The sequence below is a fragment of the Mesoplodon mirus genome (genome assembly GCF_964341445.2).
Source record: "Mesoplodon mirus genome assembly, chromosome: 4".
Classification (NCBI taxonomy): Eukaryota; Metazoa; Chordata; class Mammalia; order Artiodactyla; family Ziphiidae; genus Mesoplodon; species Mesoplodon mirus.
The window spans coordinates 67,752,007-67,777,556 of record NC_138979.1 but is presented as its reverse complement, the minus strand read 5'-3'; the positions used below and the strand labels follow the sequence as shown (position 1 = coordinate 67,777,556).

General features: G+C 45.3%; 1 protein-coding gene across 1 annotated transcript in view; it reads left to right on the top strand.

Moving 5' to 3' along the window:
• Positions 1-25,550, top strand: part of OTUD7A (OTU deubiquitinase 7A) — a gene marked incomplete at its 3' end in the record, with an annotated part of 187,371 nt that overhangs the window by 132,587 nt on the left and 29,234 nt on the right. Inside the window, exons 6-8 of the mRNA XM_082617045.1 lie at positions 3,979-4,080; positions 7,494-7,621; positions 8,351-8,463. Of these exons, the coding sequence (XP_082473171.1) occupies positions 3,979-4,080; positions 7,494-7,621; positions 8,351-8,463 (343 nt within the window). The remainder of the gene's footprint in view (positions 1-3,978; positions 4,081-7,493; positions 7,622-8,350; positions 8,464-25,550) is intronic.

Below are 25,550 nucleotides of genomic sequence, written 5' to 3'. Positions count from 1 at the left end.
TACTGCAGGTGTGCTGGTGATGAATTTTTTCTTTCTATTTTTCTGGGGTATAGAATTCTAAGTTGGTAATAATCGCCTTTCTTCACAACACCTTGCTGAGATTATAATAGAAATTGCATTTAATCTATGCATCAATTTAGAGAGAATTCACATCTTTACTGTGTTGAGAGTCTTCCAGTTCGTGAATATGGTATGTCTCTCCAGTTGTTTAGATCTTCTTTGATTTCTTTCATCAGCATTTTATAGTTTTTAGCATACAAGTACTGAAGATGTTATTTTATACCTATACTTCAGTATTTAATTTTTGAGCTATTGTAAATAGTATGATATTTAAAAATTTGAGGCCCATGTGTTCAGAGTTAGTATGTCAAAATACCATTGATTTGTGTATGTTGATCATGTATTCTGTGACCTTGACAAAATCATTTATGAGTTATAGTATTTTTTGTAGCTTCCTTCTGATTTTCTACATAAACCATCCTGTCATCTGCAAATAAGGACAGTGCTAGGTCTTTCTTTCTGATCTGTGTTACTTTTATTTCTTTTTCTTGACTTATTTCACTGGCTAGGACTTCCAGTACTATGTTGAATAGCAGGTTGAGAGAGAGCATCCTCACCTTTTCCCAGTCTTAAGGGGAAAGAATTCAGTCTTTAACATTTAAGTATGATGTTAGCTGTATGGTTTTTGTAGATGTTCTTTACCAAGTTGAGAAAGTTCCCCTCTGTTCCTAGTTTTAATGGGAGTTTTTGTCATGAATGAGTATCAAATTTTGTCAAATGCTTTTTCTTCATTGATGATATGATCAAGTGATTTTTCTTCTGTAAACTGTTAATATTGTGAATTATATTAATTGATTGGTTTTCAAATATTAAACTAGCCTTGCATCCCAGTAATAAACCCCACTTAAACATAGTGTATAATTTTTCTATAAAATGCTGAGTTCTACTTGTTTATATTTTGTTAAGAATTGTGTATCATATTCATGAGAGGTATTGATCTGTACTTTTCTCTTTTTTGTATTTTCTTTGTCTGGTTTTGGTATCAAGGTAATACTGGCCATTTTTTGCAGAAGTTTGTATAGGATTTGTTGAGTGTGTCTATTTGTATAGTCTTTTGAGTGGTTGCTCTAGATATTATGTTATATACACATACTTTATCAAAGCATACACATAAAGTGCCGACACTTTACCACTTTTATGAAGCATAGAAACCTTACCTGCTTTTATGCTCCTTTATCCTCCACCATCTATAATTGTCTTAAATATTTCTTCTACACACATTGAGACAATGTTATAATTTTTTCTTCAACTGTCAGACATAATTTAGAAAATTCAAGAGGAGAAGGAAAGTCTCTGTATTCATTCATATTTTTGCTCTTTCCATGTTGTTCCTTCCTAATGTTTGAAGATTTCCTTTTTTGTCATTTCTTTTCTGTCTAGAGAACTTCCTTTAGCCATTCTTTTAAATTAGGTCTACTGGAAACCTAAATTCTCTTAGTTTTCCTTCATCTAAGAATGTGTTGATTTCCCCTTTATTTCTGAAGGATACTTCTGTTGTACATAGAATTCTTGATTGATGGCTCTTTTCTTTTAGCACTTGAGAAACATTGTTCCACTTCTTTCTGATCTCTATGGTTTCTGATAAGAAATTCACTGTCATTACAATTGTTTTTCCCATATAGGTAAGGAGTTATTTCTCTTTAGAAGCTTTCAAGGCTTTTTCTTTGTCTTTAGTTCACAGAAATTGGACTATGATATGTTTTGGCATGAATTTCCATGGGTTTTTCCCATTTAGAATTTTCTCAGCTTCTTGAATTCATATATTTATATGTTTGTTTGTTTACAAAATTTGGAAAGTTTTCAGTGATTATTTCTTTGAATACTTTTCTCAGCTCTACCCTATTTCTCCTCTCCTATGGGACTATGGTCACGTGATCTTTTTTAGTTTATTTTCTCTCCATTATTCAGTTTCTGTAATTTCTATGTTATACCTTGTCATCCACAGATTCTTTCTTCTATTCTCTCCATTCTGTTATTGAGCACATCCATTGAATTTTTTTAACCAATTGTTGGATTATTTTAGTTCCAAAATCCTCATATGGCCTTTCTTTGTATCTTCTTTTGTTGTTTTTGTTGAGACCTTTTTTTGGCTGACATTTTTCTTTTTTTTTTTCATTTGTTTCAAGCCTGTTTGTAATTGCTTGTTGAGGCATTTTTATGATGCCTGCTTTAAAATCTCTTTCAGATAATTCTAACATCTGTGTCATCTGTGTTGGTGTTGGTTAGTTGTCTTTCCTCATTCCATTTGAGGTCTTCCTGGTTCTTGGTATAAATAATTTTCAATTGAAAATTGTATATTTTGGGTATTAAGTTATAAGACTCTGAATCATTTAAATCTTGTGTTTTAGCAGACCTTCTCTGACACCATTCCATTAGGTGTAGGACGCCATTGATTCACAGCCATCAGATGGGGGTGGACATACAGGTTTTCCACACTGCCTCTGCTGGAACCTAATGTGGCATGGGCTTCTTGGTACTGCTGGGAGGTAGTGGGGGAACCTCATCACCATCAGATGGGAGTGAAAGTCCAGGCTCCCCATATGTTCTCCATATGGTAAGGGTAGAATCCTCATTACCATCCAGCAGGGTTGAAGTGCTGACTCCGCACCACCTGGCAGTGGGAGAGGGGGTAGAGAGTGACTCATGGCAGCCTGGCAAGGATGAAGTCTCAGCTCCCCACTCGGCCTCTGCTAGAAGAGTGGTGGGAGGGCTACAGTTTGTTCTGTGGGTGTGGCTGGAATAGAACAGCTGTTTTCTAAGCAGTGGCTGTCTGGCTAAGCTGCCCCTCTCCTGGTGTTCTGACTAAAGAGAGCATGATTTTTTTGACAGCCTCCATTATTTCCAGACTGTAACCTTCTCTAGCATCTACTCTGGGGTTTGTGAGGCAAAGAGGAACCCAGGGCACCTACCACCAGGTTGTGCCTCAAGTCCTGAGGTTCCTAGCCAGTCTACCTTCTTCTCTCCACCTTTCAGTCTTCCCATGTTGTTTTATATGTAATGTCCAGGGGTTTTAGTTATAGTTAGTAGAAAGGGTAGCGGAGAGGATGTCTACTCTGTCTTCCTGCAAGCAGAAGTCTCGAGATGTGTTGATGAAATTTAACATGACTCTACCAAAATAGCTACAATAGTTTTGATGTATAAAATTAAATGTAGCCAAAGACAAAAATAACATGACATCACTTATAGAATGTAGAATCTAAAAATAATAATAATACAAATGAACTTATTTACAAAACAGAAATAGACCCACAGACACAGAAAACAAATTTATGGTTACCAAAGGGGAAAGGGGGGATAAATTAGGAGTCTGGGATTAACAGATACACACTACTATATATAAAATAGATAAACAACAAACACCTACTGTATAGCACAGGGAAATATATTCAATATCTTGTAATAACCTACAATGGAAAAGGATCTGAAAAAGAACATATATATATATATATATATATATATACACATGTATGTATAACTGAACCACCTTCTGTACATCTGAAACATTGTACATCAACTATACATCAATTTAAAAAAATAAATGTAAACCATACTCTCAAAGGTATGTATGCATCAGCAAAGAAGGATGGTATTTTTTTAGAAAAATAACTTTTGGGAGGGGAAACTGTGTTCAAGGAAATTACACAAAGAAAAATTTTACATTTTGTGTAAAATGTGTTCCCAGATTCAAGGAGAGAAGGCTTTAGTCTTGAGTTTCTTGCTAGTTGATGGGAGAATTTGGCCGTTTTTTATCTTAGAGAGGAAAAAATCTGTATATTTTTTTAGAATAAGTAGCCATAACCCTCCACCTTACCAATGAAGTTCTCTAGAATCCTCTAGAAAATCATCCACCAATGTTTAAGCTTACTTAGCAAACATCCCTGCCTGTCCTGGGATTCTAAACATGAACTTCTGTTCCAGGTCGCCTGAACTGGTGGTCCACCGTGTGCACGAGCTGTAAACGGCTTCTTCCTTTGGCCACGACAGGGGACGGGAACTGCCTTTTACACGCTGCCTCACTGGGTAAGCCCCACAGTGTAGACAGAGGGTGGCAGTGCTCAGGCCTGCTCTGTGCGTCATTAAAGGACAATCATATACTAAGTAGAGCCACGTGCATCACTGTCATCTGGAAGAGTCCCCAAGGGGTGGAGCCAACAACCCCTGCCCTTCTTGTCAAGCAGCTGGCAGGCTTGGTGGGGACATAGAGCACACACGAGAAAAGATCTGTCCTGATAGAAGGAGGCCTGAGCAGAGCTGCAGGGATGGGCATTAGACATCGTGATCTAGAGCAATCAAAGAGGACTTCCTGGAGGAGGTTAGATTTTACTGAGACTTGAAGAACTCGAAAGACTATAAAAAAGGACCTTCCAGGCAGGGAGACCACACAGATAAAGCAGAAAGGCAGAAATTAACGTGGTGTTTGGGGTCGGGGCTAAGCCCTGTTGGGCTCGAGCAGGAAGTCTGGGGAGCTGTGCATGAGTTTGGGTAGGTCTGGGGCCACCACACTGACTGCAGCTGATGCACTCAGACTGACAAAAAGACAGACATAGGTAGTGCTTGGGTAAATAACATGGCACAGTCAGAATACACCACAGAGAGGTCAGCAACCTCCTCCAACAGAGATGTGAGCTTCCTGGTTACAAAAAGCGACACCAGCAAATGCACAAGTGTGGGTGGCAATACTTGGATGATGGAAGGAAACGGTAGACTTTCTGGAAGCTCACTTAACCCCTCTGGACCCAGGCTTACAACACAGGCAGACCTGGATTTGTGCCGGGGACCCCAGTATCAGTGCCAGTGACACCTTATCAGTCCTGCAGTATGAGGACCCTCTCCAGGGATGGGCCCCTCCGACGAGAGTATGGTCCTTGTTGGTCAAACTCGCCTCCCCAGGTAAACATGACCTTAACCCGATGCTGTGTCCCAGAGCAAGGACGCCCCAGACCTTGCTTCAGACCTGTAGTGAGGCCTATTCTGTAAGAGGTGGGCTGAGATGAGCCTGAAAAGGCTTAGAGGGTAATGAGGGGACCTGGAAAGGGCCCCAAGATGCCCAGAGGATGATGGAGCCCAAGAGCAAAGGGAACATCCCACATTCCATGGGCTTGACAACGGGTGATGGGGAAGACAAGGGTACCCACCCACCTCCTCCCTTTCAAAACTAACACATTTCTGTCTGTTGACTCCACATTCATCATAGTAAAATAACAATCAGCAATCCCGCTGCCCAGCGATGGCTGCTTTTAACATTTTGGTATATTGTCTTCCACATTTTGTCTATTCTTCCAGTGAAATTAGGATCTCACGGTGTTCACAGTTTAGAATCCAACATTTTTCCCTTAAAATTGTATTGAGAATTTTCCATGCTGTTCTTCAAAAACATATTTTTGCTAGTTGTGTCCTATTCCATCGCAATGTATTCACTATCTCCTTCTTATGGAACTTATTTTACCTTGTTCTGTATAAAACCTGGAGAAGGAAAATGAAAGAAGAGATCTCTCCTCTGTGTCAACCAGCAGCCTCTTTGCAAAGGTTTCAGGCATGGAAATGCCTTTGTCCTTCTGAAACTGCAGCATGCAGAGGCACTGTCCCCGGCATGACCATGGGTGGATAAGGCCACAAACCAGATGGCCACACGCCACTGTGGTCCTGTTTGATGGCATGTGTTTCCCCGTGAGCACAGCAGGCCCTCCAGGTCTGCCTGGGAAGAGAAAGCCTTCTGCAGGTGGCCCTCACTCCAGCTGCAAGAGAGGCTGGGCCAAGACTGAGCCTTTGACTCGTGGCCTGTTGGTTCTTTTCTCCCAATACTTTGTTCCCCTTTTGTACTTAAATTGCTGAACCCCACAGGAGCAGGACTGCCCAAAGTGTCCATGCCACACTCACCAGCAGTACTTACTGGACCTGCTGTCCAGCCCTGGCATTGACCTAGGGTGTGGGGCACACATAGAAATGATGGTAATCCTGGGGTCAGGCTTGTGGGCAAACATGTATGGGACAAGGAGACCCTCTTTGCAAGAGAGACCCAAACAAGGAGCCATGGCCTGTAGACTGGACCCGGGACTTGCCCTGCCTGGGTGGAGGCTGCAGGCAGGTCTGAGGGATGAGAAAGCTCAGCTCAGCCTGTTCATAAAAGGAGGGTTGATAGCCACCTCCCTCCGTCTGTGCTGCAGAAAAAGACCAAAGCCTCCCTGGACAGAAAGCCCGCAGCAGCCCAAGGTTATCCGCATGTCTTTGCACTAAAGGATGTACACCAGTTTGGGCTTTTGATCATCAGTCAGTGCGAGTCAGTGCTCTCTGAAAGCTCTCCAGGGGGTCTCAGCTCACTTCAAGTCCACCTTTCCAGTCTCCACCTCTTCCCCTCCATCCCAGCTCCAGCCACCTTTCCCTCCCTAGTATGCCACGTGGGCCTCCTCGGGGCCAGCCCTGGCCTTTTCCTGTGACTCCGCCCCGTCCTCCACCACTCAAGTCTTTGTTCCAATGTCTCCACTCACGCCGTGACCAAACCACCCACCACTCTGCCCTCTTGGCCTGCTTCATCCCCCCGATGGTGCTACTGTCCGCAACATAGGATGTTACATGCTAATTTGATGACTGCCTCTCCTCCCCTCAATGTGGGCTCCGTGAGATTTTAGGAATTTAGTCTGTCCTTGTTGCTGCTGTGGATATTCCCAGCACTTAGAATGGTGCCTCACCCCTATTGTGAAATAAGTGTGGAATTAATGGTATTCAATTAAACAAATGAATGAATTCCCCCACTCTCTCCCTGTAGCCAGAGCTGCATCCCTCTTTCACGATGCTTCTTCCATTGCTTGGGTTTCTTGGCCACTTCTGAGCTGCGCCAAAGGCGTACTCAGAGATGTGCTGGTTTGTCTTTATTGACCCCTGGGCACCCAGCACAGGCCGGGAGGGGCACTTCCTTCAGAAGCAGGTGCTCCCCGCGGGCCCCGGATGTGTGCTGAAATGCCTCAGGGCTACAGATATCAGATGCGGCAGACCCCCGACGAAGCCGGAGTCTGACTGCCATCCTGGCTCTGGGCCTTGTGTGAGGGCACATCACCGATTGTCCCCACAGGCTCTCTCCCACTCGAACACAAAGCCAGGACCACAAACATTATATCCCTCAGAGCAAACCTGAGAGGTTGGCGGCAGCCTGCCAAGGGCCCCTGAGACAGGCAGCACTTAGTGAAACTGTTGTTGCTCTAAGGAGGGGCCGTGCTCCTTCACCGCTGCCTGCATCCACGGGAAACATCACAAGGGAGCACAGAGGGCAGCTGCTTGCTAATCGTGAGAACTGAACAGCTGGCTACTGAGCCAATCTGCTCACACAGCTGCGGGGGCCAAGGCTGGAAGGCGGTGGTGGTCTCAGTGCCTGCCGACCTGCCCCCTCCTCCTCACGTCCCTCCTCTCTCCTCTGCCCCTCATGGGCCTCCCGGCTGCAGGAATGTGGGGCTTTCACGACCGGGACCTGGTTTTGCGGAAAGCTCTCTACACCATGATGAGGACGGGGGCCGAGAGGGAGGCCCTGAAGCGAAGATGGAGGTGGCAGCAGACGCAGCAGAACAAGGAGGTAGGTACCTGTCGGCGTGGCAGAGCCGGGACCACACCACGCGTGGCCAAAGCCAGGGCGGGGTCCGGATCTGGGCCCCGAGGCCAAGTCTGTCTTGTGAGATCAGCAACAATGGCTCCGTCCCCCACTCAGACCCACTAAAGAGGAGCCCATTGCCACAGTCAGGCCCTGCCCACAGAGACCAGACGTCCATTTCCCCCACCCGTCCTGGTAAAATTATGAAAACCAATCGCCTTCACTCGCAAGGCTGTCCCGACCTGAATGGTGAATTAGATGGTCACCCGTCAGGTCACTGCTGGTGCAGCCACAGATTGGCCCTGGCACGGCCCACGGCCCCAGCCCCAGTGTGTGTGCTCAGTCCAAAGGGAATTCTCCTCCCTGAACCTGGGTGAGCACTGGCCCTTTGCTGGCCTGGAAGCCCTTGAAGATGGGTCTGCCCGGGTCCCTGCACACGTGTCAGTGGTCGGCGCCCTGCCCCGTGCGCGTACAGGTCGTTCTCACCCCTGGGAATGACCTCTATTGCTGGGTGGACTCCCAATGGCATGGAGCTTGGAGATTGGGGGTTCTGAACAAATTCTGTCAGAGCAAATGGGGATGGTCCTCGGCCACTAACAGGTGCCCCAGGCCCAGGGGCTGACGAAACCGGGAGGTGAGGCTCTCGGCCAGGCTCGCCTGGGTGGGGGGTAAGGAGTGGCCGCCCCCTCCTGAGCCCGCCCCACTTTGCGCCAGTCAGGGCTGGTGTACACGGAGGAAGAGTGGGAGCGGGAGTGGACAGAGCTGCTGAAGCTGGCCTCCAGCGAGCCACGCACGCACGTCAGCAAGCACGGCGGCTCGGGCGGGGGGTAAGTGCTGCCCCGGCCGTGCCCCACCCCCAGCGGCACGGGAAGTTGGGGAGGATGTGGGACCCCCAAGCTGGGGGCGACATGAGGACGACTCCCACCTTCAGACCTTAGATTCTACCGAGGATGCAAGGCAGGTGGGGGGGGGACAGCAGGACCCTGCCAGATGTTTGGGGGAAAGTGTGCACAGTCCCCATGTGCATCTCATGAGCTCACGTGTGCCCCCCGACACCCCAGCAGGGAGGGACTCACCGCCCAGCCAGCCTCGGGAGGGCCCACACCGCCCACGCACTCACCAGGCTCTGAAGCCTCAGGCTGCTGATTTGGGTTTTTCTGAACATCTAACTTCTGGCTTTAAGAATTCACAGCGAAACAAAAGATGGTTAGGCGAGCCCAGCGTCTCCCAGACGGGCTCCAGGGACATCCAGCGTGTTCCTGGCACCCAGGCTCTACTGCTCTGCACATGTGGGCAGCGGCTGTTCTTCCTGCAGACACGGCTGGACCGTCCCCATGTGGGAATGAAGGTGCAGCCAACAGGGCAGCTGCAGCCCCTTTGGCCCCAGCTTTTTGAAACCGAGGGCCAGGTTGTCACCCCCCAGAAAAAGTCTCAGCCAAACACAAGAGAGGATGCTTGTTGACAGCGAGGAGACCCAAGAAAGGATCAGAGGCTCTGGACAGCCCCTGCAGGCAGTGCATCCCAGGCCCTACCCTGCCCTCATGCATCTCTGCATCTGGGTCCTCAGCCTCTGCAGCAGGACCTAGCGCTTTCCAGGCCGGCACCAGACAGAGGCCCTTCAAAGACGAGGCTTAGAGATGATAACGAAGCTCGTAAACACTATTCCTACAGAGTTGTTTTGTCACTTTGTTTTTTTGTGTTTTTCTATGTGGACCACTTTTAAATTTGTCACTTCGTTTTTTTGTGTTTTTTTATGTGGACCACTTTTAAAGTCTGTATTGAATTTGTTACAATATTGCTTCTGTTTTACATTTTGGTTTTTTGGCCCCGAAGCATGTGGGATCTTAATTCCCCGACCAGGAATTGAACCCACACCCCCTGCATTAGAAGGCAAAGTCTCAATCACTGGGCAGCCAGGGAAGTCCCTGTCACTTTGTTTTAATCGGGAGACTTGTCAACACCAGAAGTCTGTCTTGTTTAGGACATTTTGGGACAAATATCCTAAAGACTCAATCCATTCCTGAAAGCCTGCTCTCTACTTTTCCACACTGCTGAGGCTTGCCTGGGATGCGTCTAAAGGGTTCCTCACCATCCTTTTCCCCATGGTCTCTCCAGCCCCTGCTGCTCTGTAGACACTGGTGACTCTTCCAGGGTGGGGAAGATGTGGGGCATGACGCAGTAATGATACGAATAACAGGTCACAGTCGCCACATACTGTGTCCCCCCACCGCCGAGTCCTCCCATCCAGGAGGCAGTTGACTGACAGTCACATGGCTGGTTTGGGCCATCTGACTCCTAAGGCCATGGCCTGGGCACTGCTGCTGCTCTCTGGGACCCCAGAGGACTCAGAGCAGGAGAGTGGAGGCAGGCAGCAAACGACATCTGTTTGTCCCTGTCGCCCCTCACAGGGACTCGGGTTTGCCAAGGTCGAGGCAGGACCACCACATAGAGGCCCCTAGCTGATGGGCAGCGGCTGTGTCCCCTACTGTCCCCTCCTCTTTCTCCCACTCCTTAAGCCCTGAGGATATGGGGTCGGGGGAGAAGATGCTGGACCAGCTGACCACTCACCCGGCCCTCGGGCATTGCTGAGACCTGCCAACCCGATGGTAGCTGCCCTGTGCCTCCAAATGTCCCCCTCCTCGCAGGACCCCTTCACCATTAGTTTGGTTTCAGTTGTAAAGATGGAAGTGTTTTTGGCCACACCATGCAACTCTGACCAGGGATTGAACCCGGGTCATGGCAATGAAAGTCTGGAATCCTAACCACTAGGCCACCAGGGAACTCCCACCCTGGTCTTTTTAAGTTCCCTCCATGCAACTTGGACCAGAATGTTTGGGGAGCAGGCAAGCATCATGCTGGCCACTAGTGTCCTCTTCCGTGAGAGGTGCTTGGTGGGCAACCCTGGGTGCAGGCAGGATTCTGACACCTGCCAGGGCCTCAGGAGCATCCCCTTGCCTGTCGCTCTGCACAGATCATGGCACAGAAATGCTCTGCACGTGGTGTCCCAGCCCCATGTCTGTTTTCTCCTGGATTGTAAATGGTCCCAGGGGCTCCAATCCTCCCCCACCCCATGCCCTCCCAAGCCAGGGCACAGGGTTTTTTTGTTTGTTTGTTTTTTAACATCTTTATTGGAGTACAATTGTTTTTCAATGGTGTGTTCGTTTCTGCTTTATAACAAAGTGAATCAGTTATACAGATACATATGTCCCCATATCTCTTCCCTCTTGTGTCTCCCTCCCTCCCACCCTCCCTATCCCACCCCTCTAGGTGGTCACAAAGCACCGAGCTGATCTCCCTGTGCTATGTGGCTGCTTCCCACTAGCTATCTATTTTACGTTTGGTAATGTATATATGTCCATGCCTCTCTCTCACTTTGTCACAGCTTACCCTTCCCCCTCCCCATATCCTCAAGTCCATTCTCTAGCAGGTCTGTGTCCTTATTCCCGTCTTACCCCTACGTTCTTCATGACCATTTTCATTTTTTTTTAGATTCCATATATATGTGCTAGCATATGGTATTTGTTTTTCTCTTTCTGGCTTACTTCACTCTGTATGACAGACTCCAGGTCCATCCACCTCACTACAAATAACTCAGTTTTGTTTCATTTTATGGCTGAGTAATATTCCATTGTATATATGTGGAGGGTGCAGGGTTTTCTGGCCCAATAACTGCAGCCTGCAGGGCTGTGTGTGGGCTGCCCTGCACAGGTGGTGGTCACCTGGACCCACAGCAGCAGGTAGATCCCAGACGCAGGTGGGGAGCTTCTAGAACCAAGGCTGTTTTTGTTCTGACAACATTACTATGGTAACATTTGAGCTCTGTGAGAGAGACCTCACAGAGGCTTTTAGTCACTCTCACGGGACCTCCCCACATCTTCCTCCTCCCTGGAGAGCTCTTATGGGGTCACACCACAGAGAACAGGACTGTTTCCTCCTTCCAGGAGGTGTACCCCTGCTGGGGCGTCCACCTTCTCTTAGGGTGCAAAAGTCCAAAAGAGAGACTTTTCTTGAGCAAGTTGTCAGCATCTCTGCATTTTGCCTCTGTCTTCTCTTGGCGAGGAGAAGAGGGTCCCCTCCTCATGCTGAGCTGAGGGATGGGGAGCATCCCTGGGGCTCCAGGGTTGCGGAGACTGAGCACAAATCATGGGAGGAGGCCTGAGCCACGCTGTCTTCAGGACTCTGCCTATGAGGGAGAAGCCCAGAGGCCAGGCCTGAAGGGCGGGCGCAGCCATTGGCTTGGGGCACCACTACCTCTGTCCGGGGAATGGAGGGCAGAGACCCTCAGCTGGGGGCAGGTCTGAAGACCTGCAAAAGCACGTCCTTGGAAATGGAGTCAGCATTAGGACCTCCCCCAAGCCCAGCAGGCACCCAAAGGAGGAGAGCCAAGATGGCCTTGGCTGCCCTCTGGCCTCTCCTGTCTGGCCTGCGCTGGCCCCTCGGGCACAGGTGCTGCCAGAGAACAGGGAGGAGGTGAAGCGAAAAACAGTGAAGAACCGGCTAGGCCTGCAGTGGGCTTGGCTCAGGGCTGATGTGATAGCCCCCTGAGCAGAACTAGGAAAAGTGACCAGAAAGGCCACACAGACTTCCCAGAGTTTATCCTGAGGAAAGGAGAGAGCTGGGCAAATGAGTGCATTTGCAGGTACAATGGCAAGAAAAACTACAGTGGCTTTCCTCGTGTTCCCCTCACACCCTGGGAACCTGGCCCCCATGGTGAGTGACAAGTACAAGCACTGCTCCTGCCCAGCCAGCCCCTGGCTGCCTGGCCCTGGGACAGATGGAGACGGACACCACACTGCAGCTCCCAGCGTGGACACTGGCCCAGTATCATTTTTTTTCCAGAAAGCAGCCAGGTTAAGTATCTGAAGAGGCCGGAAGGGACCAAGGGCCAGACCCAAGGATGCGCTTGGCCTGCTTCCTGCCTTCCTCCTGCACGACTCACAGTGGCCGGTCCCCAGGCTCACTGGCCAAGCCCCAGCAGGAGACCCTGGAGGCAGGGATGCCTGTCCACGACTTGCCCACAGAGAAGGATGGAGACCAGGCTAGGGTCTGGGCAGGGCGGTCCACCAGCCAGAGAGCCACCGTGGACAGGCTGCTCAGGACTGGTGACCACAGAGCAAGATGCCCTCCAAGACCTCAGGAAGGCAAGGCCAGTGTAAGCTCCCTGCTGAGTTCAGATGCGTGAGAAAAATGGGATGGCACCTGCACCCGCAGACGCGGCAAACATGATGAGAGCCGAGGCAGGCAGAGGCGGGGGCTTCCACGCAAGAGCACTCAGAACTACAGGACCCGTTCTCTCTGCTGCTCCTACTTGCAAATAAAAACGTGTATGTTTCTCTGTGGCTAAAATGAGAAATCAGACGTTCTGTGCTGCTGCTCCTCCAGAGACCCTCTGAGGCACGACGTGTGAAGTGTGACCTCCTTCACACTGCTGCTGGGGTTTACAGCCCCTCCACCAAAGGTGAACTAGGCTCGTCCGTCACCAGGGCTGCAAGTGGGGCCATGGGGAAGGGGGCTGCTCCCCAGAAGGAAAAGGAAGACACGGAGGAGAGAAGAAAATAAGTCCACCCTAAGTCATGCAGGTCTGCAGGGAAAGCAGTGCTGAGGTGAAGTTACCCGTCACCGGCTGGCACGTGCAGTGCTGCCCCCCACGCCGGACGCTGTGGGAAGGGAGGGGGTGTGCAACGGGAGGAATCCATTACTTGTTCCAAAACTGGTAAAATCTCTGAAAGCAGGTAGTTAGTGGTGGCCTCTGGGTGCTTCACCTGGTTTCAAGGCAACTGAGTACTAGGAATGGGGGATGCCTGGTGGACCCCGACCAGAGGCCCAGACTCAGATGACCTGGGTTAGAGTCCCAGGCTGGGCATGTGATCTCAGGCCTGTCCCCCAAGCTCTCTGAGCATCCGTGTTGTTCAGATGTAAAATTCACTTGGTAATGAGACTAGCGTTACTCTGATACCAAAACTAGACAAATACAGCCAGGCTGTATTGGTTTTTGATGGTTGTGGAGAAAACCACACCAAAACTGGGTGACTTAAAGCAGACCCACTGGATTTGCTCGTATTCTGGGGGTCAGCAGTCTGGTCTGGAATTGCCTGGAGCTGCTCCTGGGGCTGCAGCATCTGGCAGTTTGTGTGGATCGGGCTGCATAGTCCAGGATGGCCTGGTTCACAGCTCTGGCTCTCACTGGGCCTCGTCCAGATGGACTTTCATCCTTGAGAAGACTCAGGCTCCTTACAATATGGATCAGAGCAGGAAGAGGAGGCAGCCACCATTGTGGAGGCGCAGCTTAACTCTCTGCTTGCATCGTGTTTACTAATGTCCCACTTGCCAAAGCAAGTCCCATGGCTGAGCCAGCCTCTGGGCAGAGAAAGAGACTCCATCCTTAATAAGAGGAGGGGCAAGGTCACATTGCAAATAGACAAGTACACAGCAGTAAGAAGGCTCTGTGGCCATGAAAGCAATCAGCCACATTCTCTGATGCTGTTGGGATGGGGCGGTGAAATCATGGGTTTGAAAGTGTTTGGAAAGAAGTTTATCCAACTGTAAAAATAATGTTTATTAAGACATTGTCACACTCAGCCTGTGAGTTGGCCTGCCTGCTGCCTCTATGGTATGCTGTAAAGGCCCACCCCAAATACTTGAAATGTGTTCCTTCTTCCTGACTTTCCACTGGTTCATCTCACTTTCTGTAGTGTAGTGGTTATCACATTCACCTCACACTCACTCATCTCAGTGTCTGGTATTCCACCCTTAGAAATTCATTCCTTTGAGTCTTGAAAACTTTGGAGCTTTTAGGGGCTTTCAGGAGTCTCTGACTGTAGAGCAGATCCTTCCCGTGAGCTTATATGTCAGGGTTACTGCACTGTATACTCTGAAGCCTGACCTCCAGAGCCTGGACCTCTGGGAATGGAACACAAAAACAGCTTATAGGATTGCACTGGACACAGTGAGGATTGAAGAGAGGAAGACATGAACCTCTGCTGGGCACCTACCTGCCTTACATACTACCTAAGTGTCACCACCTTATACCCTTTATCCCCACTTTATAAATTAGGCATCATCCTCCTTTGTACATTGGAAGACTAATGCTCAGAGAGATTAATTGACTTACCCCCAGTTTGTAACTGGTGGAGCTAGAATGTGGACCCAGACCTGAGTCCAGAACCCTGCAGTTTCCCAGAGCATACCCTGTGACAAGCTTTATAGCTTCTCAAGAAAGAGTGCACTTGCAGATAGACTTTTTTGAGTCCTTGTGTATCTGAATCTGTCTTTATTCTGTCTCACCCTTTGTGGATAGTTTGTCTGGGTATAAAATTCTAACTTTAAATTCATGGAATGAATGATGTCATCAAAGGAAATAAATCAGACAGAAAGCTATCAGCTTCCTGGCACTCAGTCCAGGTTGGCTAATTTGAAATAAAACAATTATATGAAATCAAAGACTAAATATATTCAACTTCTTACTTTGTCTTTATAGGCTCTGAAAAAGATTTATTCATTAACTCAACATGTATTAATTGCCTGCTATGTGCTGTGCATTTGCACACACACTATCTCATTCTGCCATCACAGTAACCCTGTGAGATACGGATTGTAACTCTCATTTAAAGTATGAGGAAACTTGGATTCAGGATAAAAATGATTTGTCCAGGGTAATCTACTGACTGGGAAAGCCATAGTTCAAATTCAGGTATTCTGCCTCCCAGGTTCCCTGGTCCCTGCTTTTCCTCCTACCCCTTGGCTCAGAAGCCTCTGTCTCTGTTTATAGAGAATTGGGTTCTTGCTCTTTTCTGTGAGTGATAGAATAAGGCCTCTTTGTTTTCTAGTCCAATTCCAGGATGTGTTTCAAGGGAGTATCATTTCAGATCCCAGCCTTCATTAACAACAGACTAAACTTTTACCATCAGTTGTCTTTTTCTGTGAATGTATAGAAAGGCATTTTCCAACTCAGCCTCCCTGAGTCTCCCTTTCCTCCTTGCCAAATATTGAAAACCTTTGTAAGCATTAGTTCCATGATGAATTAATGAGAGGAATTATTTTAAATTACCAAGCAATATCCAACAATCACTATACTCCTGGGAGGCAGGGGGTAAACCAAGACCCTCTCAGTTTGAAGAATACAATGTAAACCCCATTAGGGAAATGAAAATTAAAACCACTACATACCTGTAAGAAGGTCGAAAAGAAAATATACTGGCAATACCAGGTGGTGGTGAAAATGCAAAGCAAATTTTACATCACATTGTTGGTGCTGTAAAATGACACAGCCACTCTGGAATACAGTTTCACAGATTCTTGTAAATTTAAAAATACATTTGCCAGGCTTCCCTGGTGGCGCAGTGGTTGAGAGTCCGCCTGCCGATGCAGGGGACACGGGTTCGTGCCCCGGTCCGGGAAGATCCCACATGCCGCGGAGCGGCTAGGCCCACGAGCCATGGCCGCTGAGCCTGCGCGTCCAGAGCCTATGCTCCGCAACAGGAGAGGCCACGGCAGTAAGAGGCCCGCGTATCGCAAAAAAAAAAAAAAAAAAAACTACGTTTGCCATATGACCCAGCAGTCCTACTCCTAAGTATTTACCCTAGAGCTGTGGTTCTCAACTAGGGATGATTTTGCTCCCATGGGACATTTGGCAAGGTCTAGAGATATTTTGCTTGACACAACTGGAGGGTGGGCTGGATACTGCTAGAATCTAAAGAGCAGAAGCCAGGGATGCTGCTAAACCTTCTAAAATGCACAGAACAGCCCCCCAAAACAAAGAATTACCTGGTCCAAAATGTCAGTAGTGCCAAGATTGAGAAAATCTGCCCCAAAGAAATGAAAATGTACATTCACACAAAGTTCTATGTAAAATGTTTATAGCAGTTCTACTTATAATTGCCAAAAACTGGAAATAACTCAAATGTCCATTGATAAACAAATTGGAGTACATCAATATTATGGAATACTATTCATGAATTTAAAACAAACTATTGATACATGCAACAACTTGCATGAAAGGATCAAGTCTCAAAAAGTTATATATTGTATGTATGATGTCATTTATATGACATTATCCAAAAGGCAAAACTATAGTGATGGAGAACAGATCAGGGTTTCATTTACTTACACATGAATGTCCGACTTTCCAATATCATTTCTTGAAAAGACTATTCTTTCATCACTGAATTGCTTTTACCTTTTTCAAAAACGAATAGGCAATATTTATATGGGCTTTGAGAGGAGTTTCTCTATTATGTTCCATTGAAATATGTGTCAATGCTTTTGACAATATCACCCTCTTGAGTACTATCACTTTATAATAAGTCTTAAAATTGGGTAGCATCATTCCTCAAACTTTATTTTCTTTTTTCAATATTTCTGGTTTTTTTTTTCTTGCTTTCCCGTACAAATTTGTAGAATCACCTTATCTATATCTGAAAACTATCCTGCTAGGATTTTTATTGGTATTGCATTAAATCTATACATGAATTTGGGGAGGATTGAAATCTTTAAAATGTTGAGTCTACCTACACATCTTTTTCCATGTATTAGGGAGACACTATATGTCTCTTCATTTATTTAGATCTTCTTTGATTTGTTTCATTAGCATTTTATAATTTTCATCACACAAGTTCCATACATGTTTTATTAGATTTATACCTGAATATTTCATTTGGAGCTATTGTAAATGTGTGTGTGTGTGTGTGTGTACATGCACATGTGTATGTGTTTTCATTTGGGTCTGCAATTATTCATTGCTAGTTATACAAATGTGATTTGATGTTTGTTTTGACTTTGTATTCTGTGATGTTATGAAACTCATTTATCAGCTCCAAGAGGTTTTTTGTAGATTCCTTGGGATTTTCCACATAGACATTCATATCATCTATGAGTAGGGATAGTTATATTTCTTCCTTTCCAATCTCTATGCCTTTTATTTCTTTTTCTTGACTTATTGCACTAACTAGGATTTCTAGTATGATGTTGAGTGGACATGGTGAGAGAGGACACCCTTCCCTGGTTAACAGTCTTAGTCAGAAATCTTTCATCAATGTGATGTTTTTTATAGGTTTTTAGTAGGTATCTTTTATCAGGTTGAGGAAGTTTCTTTCTATTCCTTTTGTCAAGAGTTTCTGTCATTAATGAAAGTTGAATTTTATCAAATACATTTTTACATCAATTAATGTGATCATGTGGATTTTTTTTGTCTTTAGACCATAATGTGGTGGGTTACATTGAAAGATATTTGGATATTGAACCAGGGATTCCATTGCAGGGAATCCTTGCATTCCAGGGATTAATTCCACTTTCTCTTGGTATACTGAACTTTTTTATTTTGTTCATTCAATTTGGCAATATTATGTTGAGGATTTTTGCATCTGTGGCCATGGAGGTTATTGGAATGTAGTTTTCTTTTTATATACTACTGTCTTTGTCTAGTTTTGGTATCAGAGTAATGCTAGTCTCATAAAACAAGTTGGGAACTATTACCTCCTCTTCTATTTTCTAGAAGAGATTGTATAAAACTGGTAATATTTATTCTTTAAATGAACCTATGAAATCATCTGCAGCCAAACATTTCCTTTTCAGAAGTTATTAACTATAAATTCAATTTCTTTAATAGTTACAGAAAACAGAAATAAGTAGGTTTGGGTAGCTTGTTGTTTTTGAGAAGTTGTTCCATTTCATCTAAGTTGTTGAATTTATGTGCATAATATTATTTGTAATTTTCCCTTTTTTAACTTATAAATATCTTGGAGGGACTTTCATGATATTCCCTTTCTTTTCAGACTCAGCAATTAGTGTCTTTCTCTTTTTTTTTTTTTTTTTTTTTTTTGGTCAGCTTTGCTAAAGTTCTATCAATTTTATTAAAGTTCTTTTAAAAGAACCAGTTTTGGCTCAATTGATTATCCCTATTGATTTTTAGATTTTAATTTCATTGGTTTCTGCTCTTACCTTTAGAGCTTCCCTCCTTCTGCTTGCTTTGGGTTTATTTTGCACTGATTTTTCTACTTTGTTCAGGTGAAAGCTTAGATTATTGATTTGAGATCTTTGTTTTTTGTAATATATGCATTTTGGGGCTACAAATTTCCCTCTAAGAACTGCTTAGCTGCATACAACAAATTTTGATACGTTGCATTTTTATTTTCATTCTGTTTAAAATATTTTCTAATTTCCCTTGAGACTTTCTCTTTTACCACTGAATTATTTAAAAGTGTATTGTGTAATATGTTTTTGTTGTCTTTCTTTACTAATTCTAGTTTCATTGCATTATGGTCTGAGAACATAATTGGTATGATTTAAATTATTTTAAATGTGTTCAGTTTTGTTAAGGAGTAAGCATATTGTCTATCTTTGTGAATATTCCATGTGCATTTTAAAAAGACGTGTATTCTGGGCCTCCCTGGTGACGCAGTGGTTGAGAGTCCGCCTGCCGATGCAGGGGATACGGGTTCGTGCCCCGGTCTGGGAGGATCCCATATGCCGCGGAGTGGCTGGGCCCGTGAGCCATGGCCGCTGGGCCTGCGCGTCCGGAGCCTGTGCTCCGCAACGGGAGAGGCCACAACAGTGAGAGGCCCGCATACAGCAAAAAGAAAAAAAATAAAAAAATAAAAATAAAAAATAAAAAAAATAAAAAGACGTGTATTCTGTACTTGTTAGATGGAGTATTCTGTTGATGTCAGTTAGATCCAATTGACTGATGGTTTTGTTCAGATATTCTATACCCTTGATGATTTTCTGTCTACTTGTTCTTTCAGTTACCAAGAGAGAAGTTTGGAGCCCTACAATTATACTTGTGGCTGTTTCTGTTTCTCCTTTCAGTTTTGTCAGTTTTTTCTTCTAAGTATTTTGAAGTCTTACAGTTAAATCCACGTTCATTTAGGACTATTCTATCTTCTTACTGAATTTTATCCTTTTATCATTATGTAGTATTTCTCTTTATCTGGGGCAATTTTCTTTCTCTGAAGTCTACTTTGCCTGATATTGATAAAGTTTCTCTAGTTTTCTCTTGATTAAAATGTTCATGATCTGTAATTTTCCATCCTTTTACCTTTAACCAACCTATATCATTATATTTGAAGTGAGTTTCTTCAACACAGCAAATAGTTTTTATTGATTCTAACAATTTCTATCTTTTAACTGCTGCATTTAAACAATCTGTATTTAATGTAATGATTGACATTCTTGAATTTAGGTTTTTAATTTTATTATTTGTTCTCTTTTTCCCTTTGTGTTTTTTTTGTTCCTATGTTCCCCTTTCCTTGTTTCAGTTATTTGAATTTTTTAAGATTCTATTTTAATTTAACTTTTGTGATTTTAACATCTCTTCATATAATTTTTAACTGGTGGCTCTTGTAATTACAATATACATACTTTAAGCAATCCCTTTTGGAATTCAAGTGAAATTCAAAATTCTTGTCACAATATGGGTCCCTTATCTTCTCCTTTATGTTATAATTTTCTTATGTATTGCATCTACATACTTTAAATACCCCACCAGCCAATATAATAATTTTAATGTGAGTTTAAAAATATATATTAAAGAACTCAAGAGGAAAAGGATAGTCTGTTAATATGTATGCAGATCATGACTCTTTCTGTTGTGCTTCCTTCATTTCTGATATTCCAACATTTCTTCTGGTATCATTTTCTTTCAATCTGAACATTTTCCTTTAATTTTTTTAGGGAAATTTGGTGGTTATGAATCCCCTTTTCTTCATCTGAGAATATGTTTATTTATACCTGAAGGATATTTTTACTGGATATAGAATTCTAGTTTAACATCCTTTAAAAATCTTGTTTCCCCTTCTTCTGGCTTCCAGTGGTTCCTGATGAGAAATCTACAGTCATTCGAATTATTGTTCCCCTGTTGAGAGTGTCACTTTTATCTGGCTGCTTTCAACATTTTTCCTCTGTGCTTATGTTTCAGCAATTTGATTTTGTTGTGTCTGGCCATGGGTTTCTTTAGGTTTATCCTCTTTAGTTCTCTGAGCTTCTTAAATCTATAGGTTTGTATCTTTGCACAGCTTAGGATGCTTTCAGTCATTATTAATTTAAATATTGTTTTTCTTTTTAGGGGCACTGTACTCTTTCTCCTTCTGGGACCCTCATGACATGAGTATTACACCTTTGGCATTGTCTGACAAGTCACTGAAATCCTCATTTTGTCAATCTTTTCTTCTCACTCTTCTTCAAATTGGGTCATCTGTTGATCCATCTTCAGATTTACTGACCCTTTTTCTTTCTCATCTCCAATCTGCTGTTGAGTCCACTCAGTGAATTTTTTCTTCCAATTGTTGTATATTTAGGTTCTAAAATTTCCAGCACTTATTGGAGCATTTTCATAATGACTTCTTTAAAATCTTTGTCAGATAATTCTGATATCTACCAACTCAGAGTTGGTGTCTTTTGATAGTTCTCTTCCTTGGGCATTGAGATTTTTGTGGTTCTTCATATGTCGAGTACATTTGGATTGCATCCTGGACATTTTGGATCTTATGAGACTCTGAGTCTTGTTTATAATCTATGAAAAATGTTGACTTTTTAATTCTTTCAGGTAGGTTCATACTGTAAATTTCAATCTGCTTTCTCTGGGCTGTGGTTTTCAAAGCCTTTGCTGTCCTATTTGGCTAAGCTTCACATTATGTAGTCTGTGACCTGGGCAGGGGTCTCTTCAGTAAATCATCAGAGCCTTTGGTGTACTGATTAGGACAGATGCACGCATGCACAGCTCAGAGTTGGGGAGAGGGGAGTCCAGGAGTTCATAAACAACCTCATGGGATTGTTTTCTGAAGCCCTCCTTTTATAATCTTCCAGGTACTTTTTGGTTCCCTGGGATTCCCTTTTCTGTCCTCCAGCCAGAATGCACCACTGTGCACATAGCCCTGTCCTGCACCCTGCTCATGCAGGACTTGTATATATTTTATATTGTCTCCCCTTCAGACTGCAGTATCCTGTTGGTGCAGCCAACCCAATGCTTCTTTTTGATTCTTTTCCAAACCCTAGCTCAGTGCTGACCACTTGGGGCTCTGTGTACCTACAAAGCCAGATCCAGGAGCAGAGGCACGGAGCTAAGCACTTGTGCCTCCAAACACCCCCAGGGGAGGCATTCCTGCCTGGAGCCCATGACGCGAGTGCCCAGAACTGAGCCATTAGCAGGCGGGGAGCAAAGGCCAGCCCTCGTGGGATGAGTACTCACACCATTTTCCCACACAGCCTTTGACTGGGAGCTCATGCAGGGAGGGCTGGCCTTCTTAGAGGATAAGGATTCCCTAGAGATGGGGAAGAATAGCATCATCAGGCAGGAATTAGAGTCATGTTGTCTACTGAGCACATGTGTTATGTTATGTTCTGCGTCAAGCAGGGCCGCAAAGCTGTCCTTATCATGGTCAATGACAGAAACCTGAGTTTCAGAAAATTAAGTCAGTTCCCAGTATCCCACAGCCCAGAAGAGACAGAGCCAGGATCTGAACTTGGAACTGACCACACACATAAACCCATGCTCTTATCAAATGCAAAACAGGCGTGAAAAGCAAGAATCAAGAACTTATCCTGAGATTTGTGGTGAAAATAATCAATTTTGTTCTTTAACCTTTTATAAAAGAAAAGCTTACTTGCTCACCATTGGATGAGACAGGTTATGGAGGCTGAGAGGCTGTTTGAACAAAGAGAAAAAGAGGCTGAGAGAGGGGGGCCGTTTCAAGGACTCTTGGGCAGCCCCCACAGAGTGACTGACACCCCAGGCCCCTATTTCTCTTGTGTGCTGCTCATTTTGTAACTGACTTTCCATAATTTCATTGCTGTGTCTACATAATTTCATAATATGTTTGCCGCCTTTCTTTTTTATTGGACTTTTTCAGAAATAACTAGAATCCTAAATGGTTACCTGATGTACAGTCTCAGAGATATGAACTTAAGTCAGTCTTTTAAGGAAAGGTGAGTGGCATGCCACTGCTGGGAGGTGCCCACCCCGCAGGGTCAGGGCTTGGCCCCTTGTGGAAAAGGAGGCTTTCTTACAAATATTCCTCAAGGTGCTGTGACTTTTACCAGTGAACCAAGCAGGAAGAATGTTTGTTCACCTAACGAGTTCTCACATTTGCAAATGTGGAATCCAGGTCAAATTTTTAAAGACATTGCTAATTGAAAATATGATTGAAGCCAGCTCTTCATCTGTCAGGAGCCTTCCCTGACCTTCCTGTTTAAAGCAGCCCCTTTTTACTACTATGCTTATTAACACCTGATAGTTATTTGTTTGATCATCTGTTAATTGTCTCTACCGCTTAGACCTGCATACATGTGCACACATGCACGCGTGCACACACACACACACACACACACACCTAGCAACAGTGCTATACCCATAGCAGATACTCAATAAATATTTGTCACACAAATGACCCCAGCGTATTCATTTTAAGCATTGAAATGAGTCCTCACCCCCAGGCTACCCTGGCCACTGTTGAGAAGCTCCTGTCAGAGCCCAAGACCCTCTTGGTCCCCTCAGGGGTGCCACCATCCTTCCATCCTGGATCCCCAAGCCATAGCGTTTAGCAAGGCCCCAGCAGCCTACACTGTGCCTTAGGAAATCTTTTTGAAAAGCTTCCTGTCTGGGCAGACGCAGTTCCTGACTGGATACAAAGGCCCACAGCAGGGCACCAGCTGGCCTCAGCCCCTGTGAGCCCCTCAGGTTGACTCTCCAGCCCCCCTCTGCACCTATGTGCCAGCTCATCAAAGATGTCGTCATGGCTCCAAACCCTGCCTGGGAGAAGGGGTCGAGTCCCACCACTGGCAGAAATGCTGCCGTGCAGCTGTGAGAGGGGAGGAGACCCACATACTATGACGGAGGCCTCTCTGGGATGTACTGTTAAGAGGAAAATCAAGGGTCAGAATAGCCCATGTAGTGCCCTGCCTTTCACCTAGAGGTAGGGAGAGGGTATGTGTATAGAATCTAAATATGCACATACATTCATATTCCTATATATGTGCACATATGCACACACATACAAACACATATATGCTTAAATCCTTTAAATTTTTATTGAAATATAGTTGATTTACAATGTTGTGTTGGTTTCAGGTGTACAGCAAAGTGATTCAGTTGTACGTATATATATATTCTTTTCCAGATTCTTTTCCGTTATAGGTTATTACAAGATACTGAGTATAGTTCCCTGTGCTATACAGTAGGTCCTTATTGTTTATTGATTTATATATAGTAGTGTGTATATGCTAATTCCAAACTCCTATCACTCCCCCTTTCCCCCTTTGGTAATCATAAGTTTGTTTTCTATGTCTGTGGGTCTGTTTCTGTTTTGTAAATAAGTTCATTTGTATCATTTTTTAGATTCCACACATAAGTGATATCATATGATATTTATCTTTCTCTGACTTACTTCGCTTAGTATGATAATCTCTAGGTCCATCCATGTATGCTTATATGTTTGGATGGGAGGGTACACCAGAAACTGATAACTATGTCACCATAGATAATCACCATGGATGATGACTCTACAATTTATCATCCAAACTGGTACATTTTGGGGAGGGAGAGTGGCCACTGGCCATTGGTGACCCATAAAGCAGGACTTTCCTAAGCAAAACAGGAGGTGTGGTCACCTCACCTTGGGGAGGGGGACAGGGGAAGTGTCCTGGGGGCTCTGCACCCAAGCTGTGCCTCTGTGTGGCCGGGTGACTGCCCTTGGGCAAGACCCCACCGGCTGCCCAGACCGGCTTCCTTGTCCATGACATGGGCTCTTGCTGGGGTGGCCTCTAAGGCTGTGGCTGCCGTTTAAGCCAAGACACCCCCAAATCTGCACTGTGCCTTTTCATTCCTGCCACCGACTTCCATGCCATCTGGACCTCACTCCACCGCTCTTGCTTCTTGGTCCCACCAGGAGGGGGGGCCTGGCCCAGCCTCTGTCCAGGTCACCCCTTGTCTTCCTCAGGGGGTTTTCACTGGGTGGGTGGAGTATCCCTATGCTCCTGATTCCCCCTCCCCAGGTACACACTGAAGAAGAGGGAACAGGTGTGTTGTGGCCTAGAGCATGTGAGGAAGCTCTCAGACATGCCCAGATGTGAGGATGAAGCAGTTATATTGCGTGTTAGTCTTCTTAACAGTCAACACCAATTACTAAGTATTTTAGGGATTTTAAGTGTTTTTTCCCAGAGGCGAGATCCTATATACAATCCCGCATCTAGCATTTGCTCAGTAAACTCACAGGAAGATGATGTGAAGCCTTGGGATGAGAAGTGGACATTAATATTCAGGACTGGTTTTGCTGGAGCTGATTTCTACCAACGGGCTCCATCACAGTAACTCACATGCGCAGGTCACTGTTCCAAAGTGTTGTCCCAGTCATGAGCCCATTTGCCCCTCAGAGGAGCCTGAGGAGTTGTTGAGCCAGTGTTCCAGCTTGCGTTTAATGAACAGGAATAGCCCCTGAGGCTTTTGAAGCACAAGGGCATGGCTATGGTTTTGAAAGGAGAGCACAGAACCAGGACCCACACCCAGTTCAAATTTGCTCCCTGCACCCTGGGAGCAAGGAGCTGGAGCAAGTAAGGAAGGACATTGGGATTCTCCAGCTACACCCAGGGTAGAGCTGGGACCCTCTCTGCAACCTCCTGGGCCACTGAGCAGAATCACAGTTGACTTTTGGCTCTCATGTTCAACACCAAAACAAGAGTGAAGAAAGGTCGCTCTGCTCCAGGCTCATCTCCATAACCCCCTCCCAGTTGGGCCTATACCCCCATCACTGCTGCCCATGTCTGGCCATGAGGCCTCCAGATGTATGTGGTGAAACTGCATGCTCCAGCCCTAGCACAGATCTGGGATGGATGGACAGACAGGTGGGCAGGTGGATGGGTCGATGGATGGATGGATGGATGGATGGATGGATGGATGGATGGATGGATAAATGGATGGGTGGATGGGTAG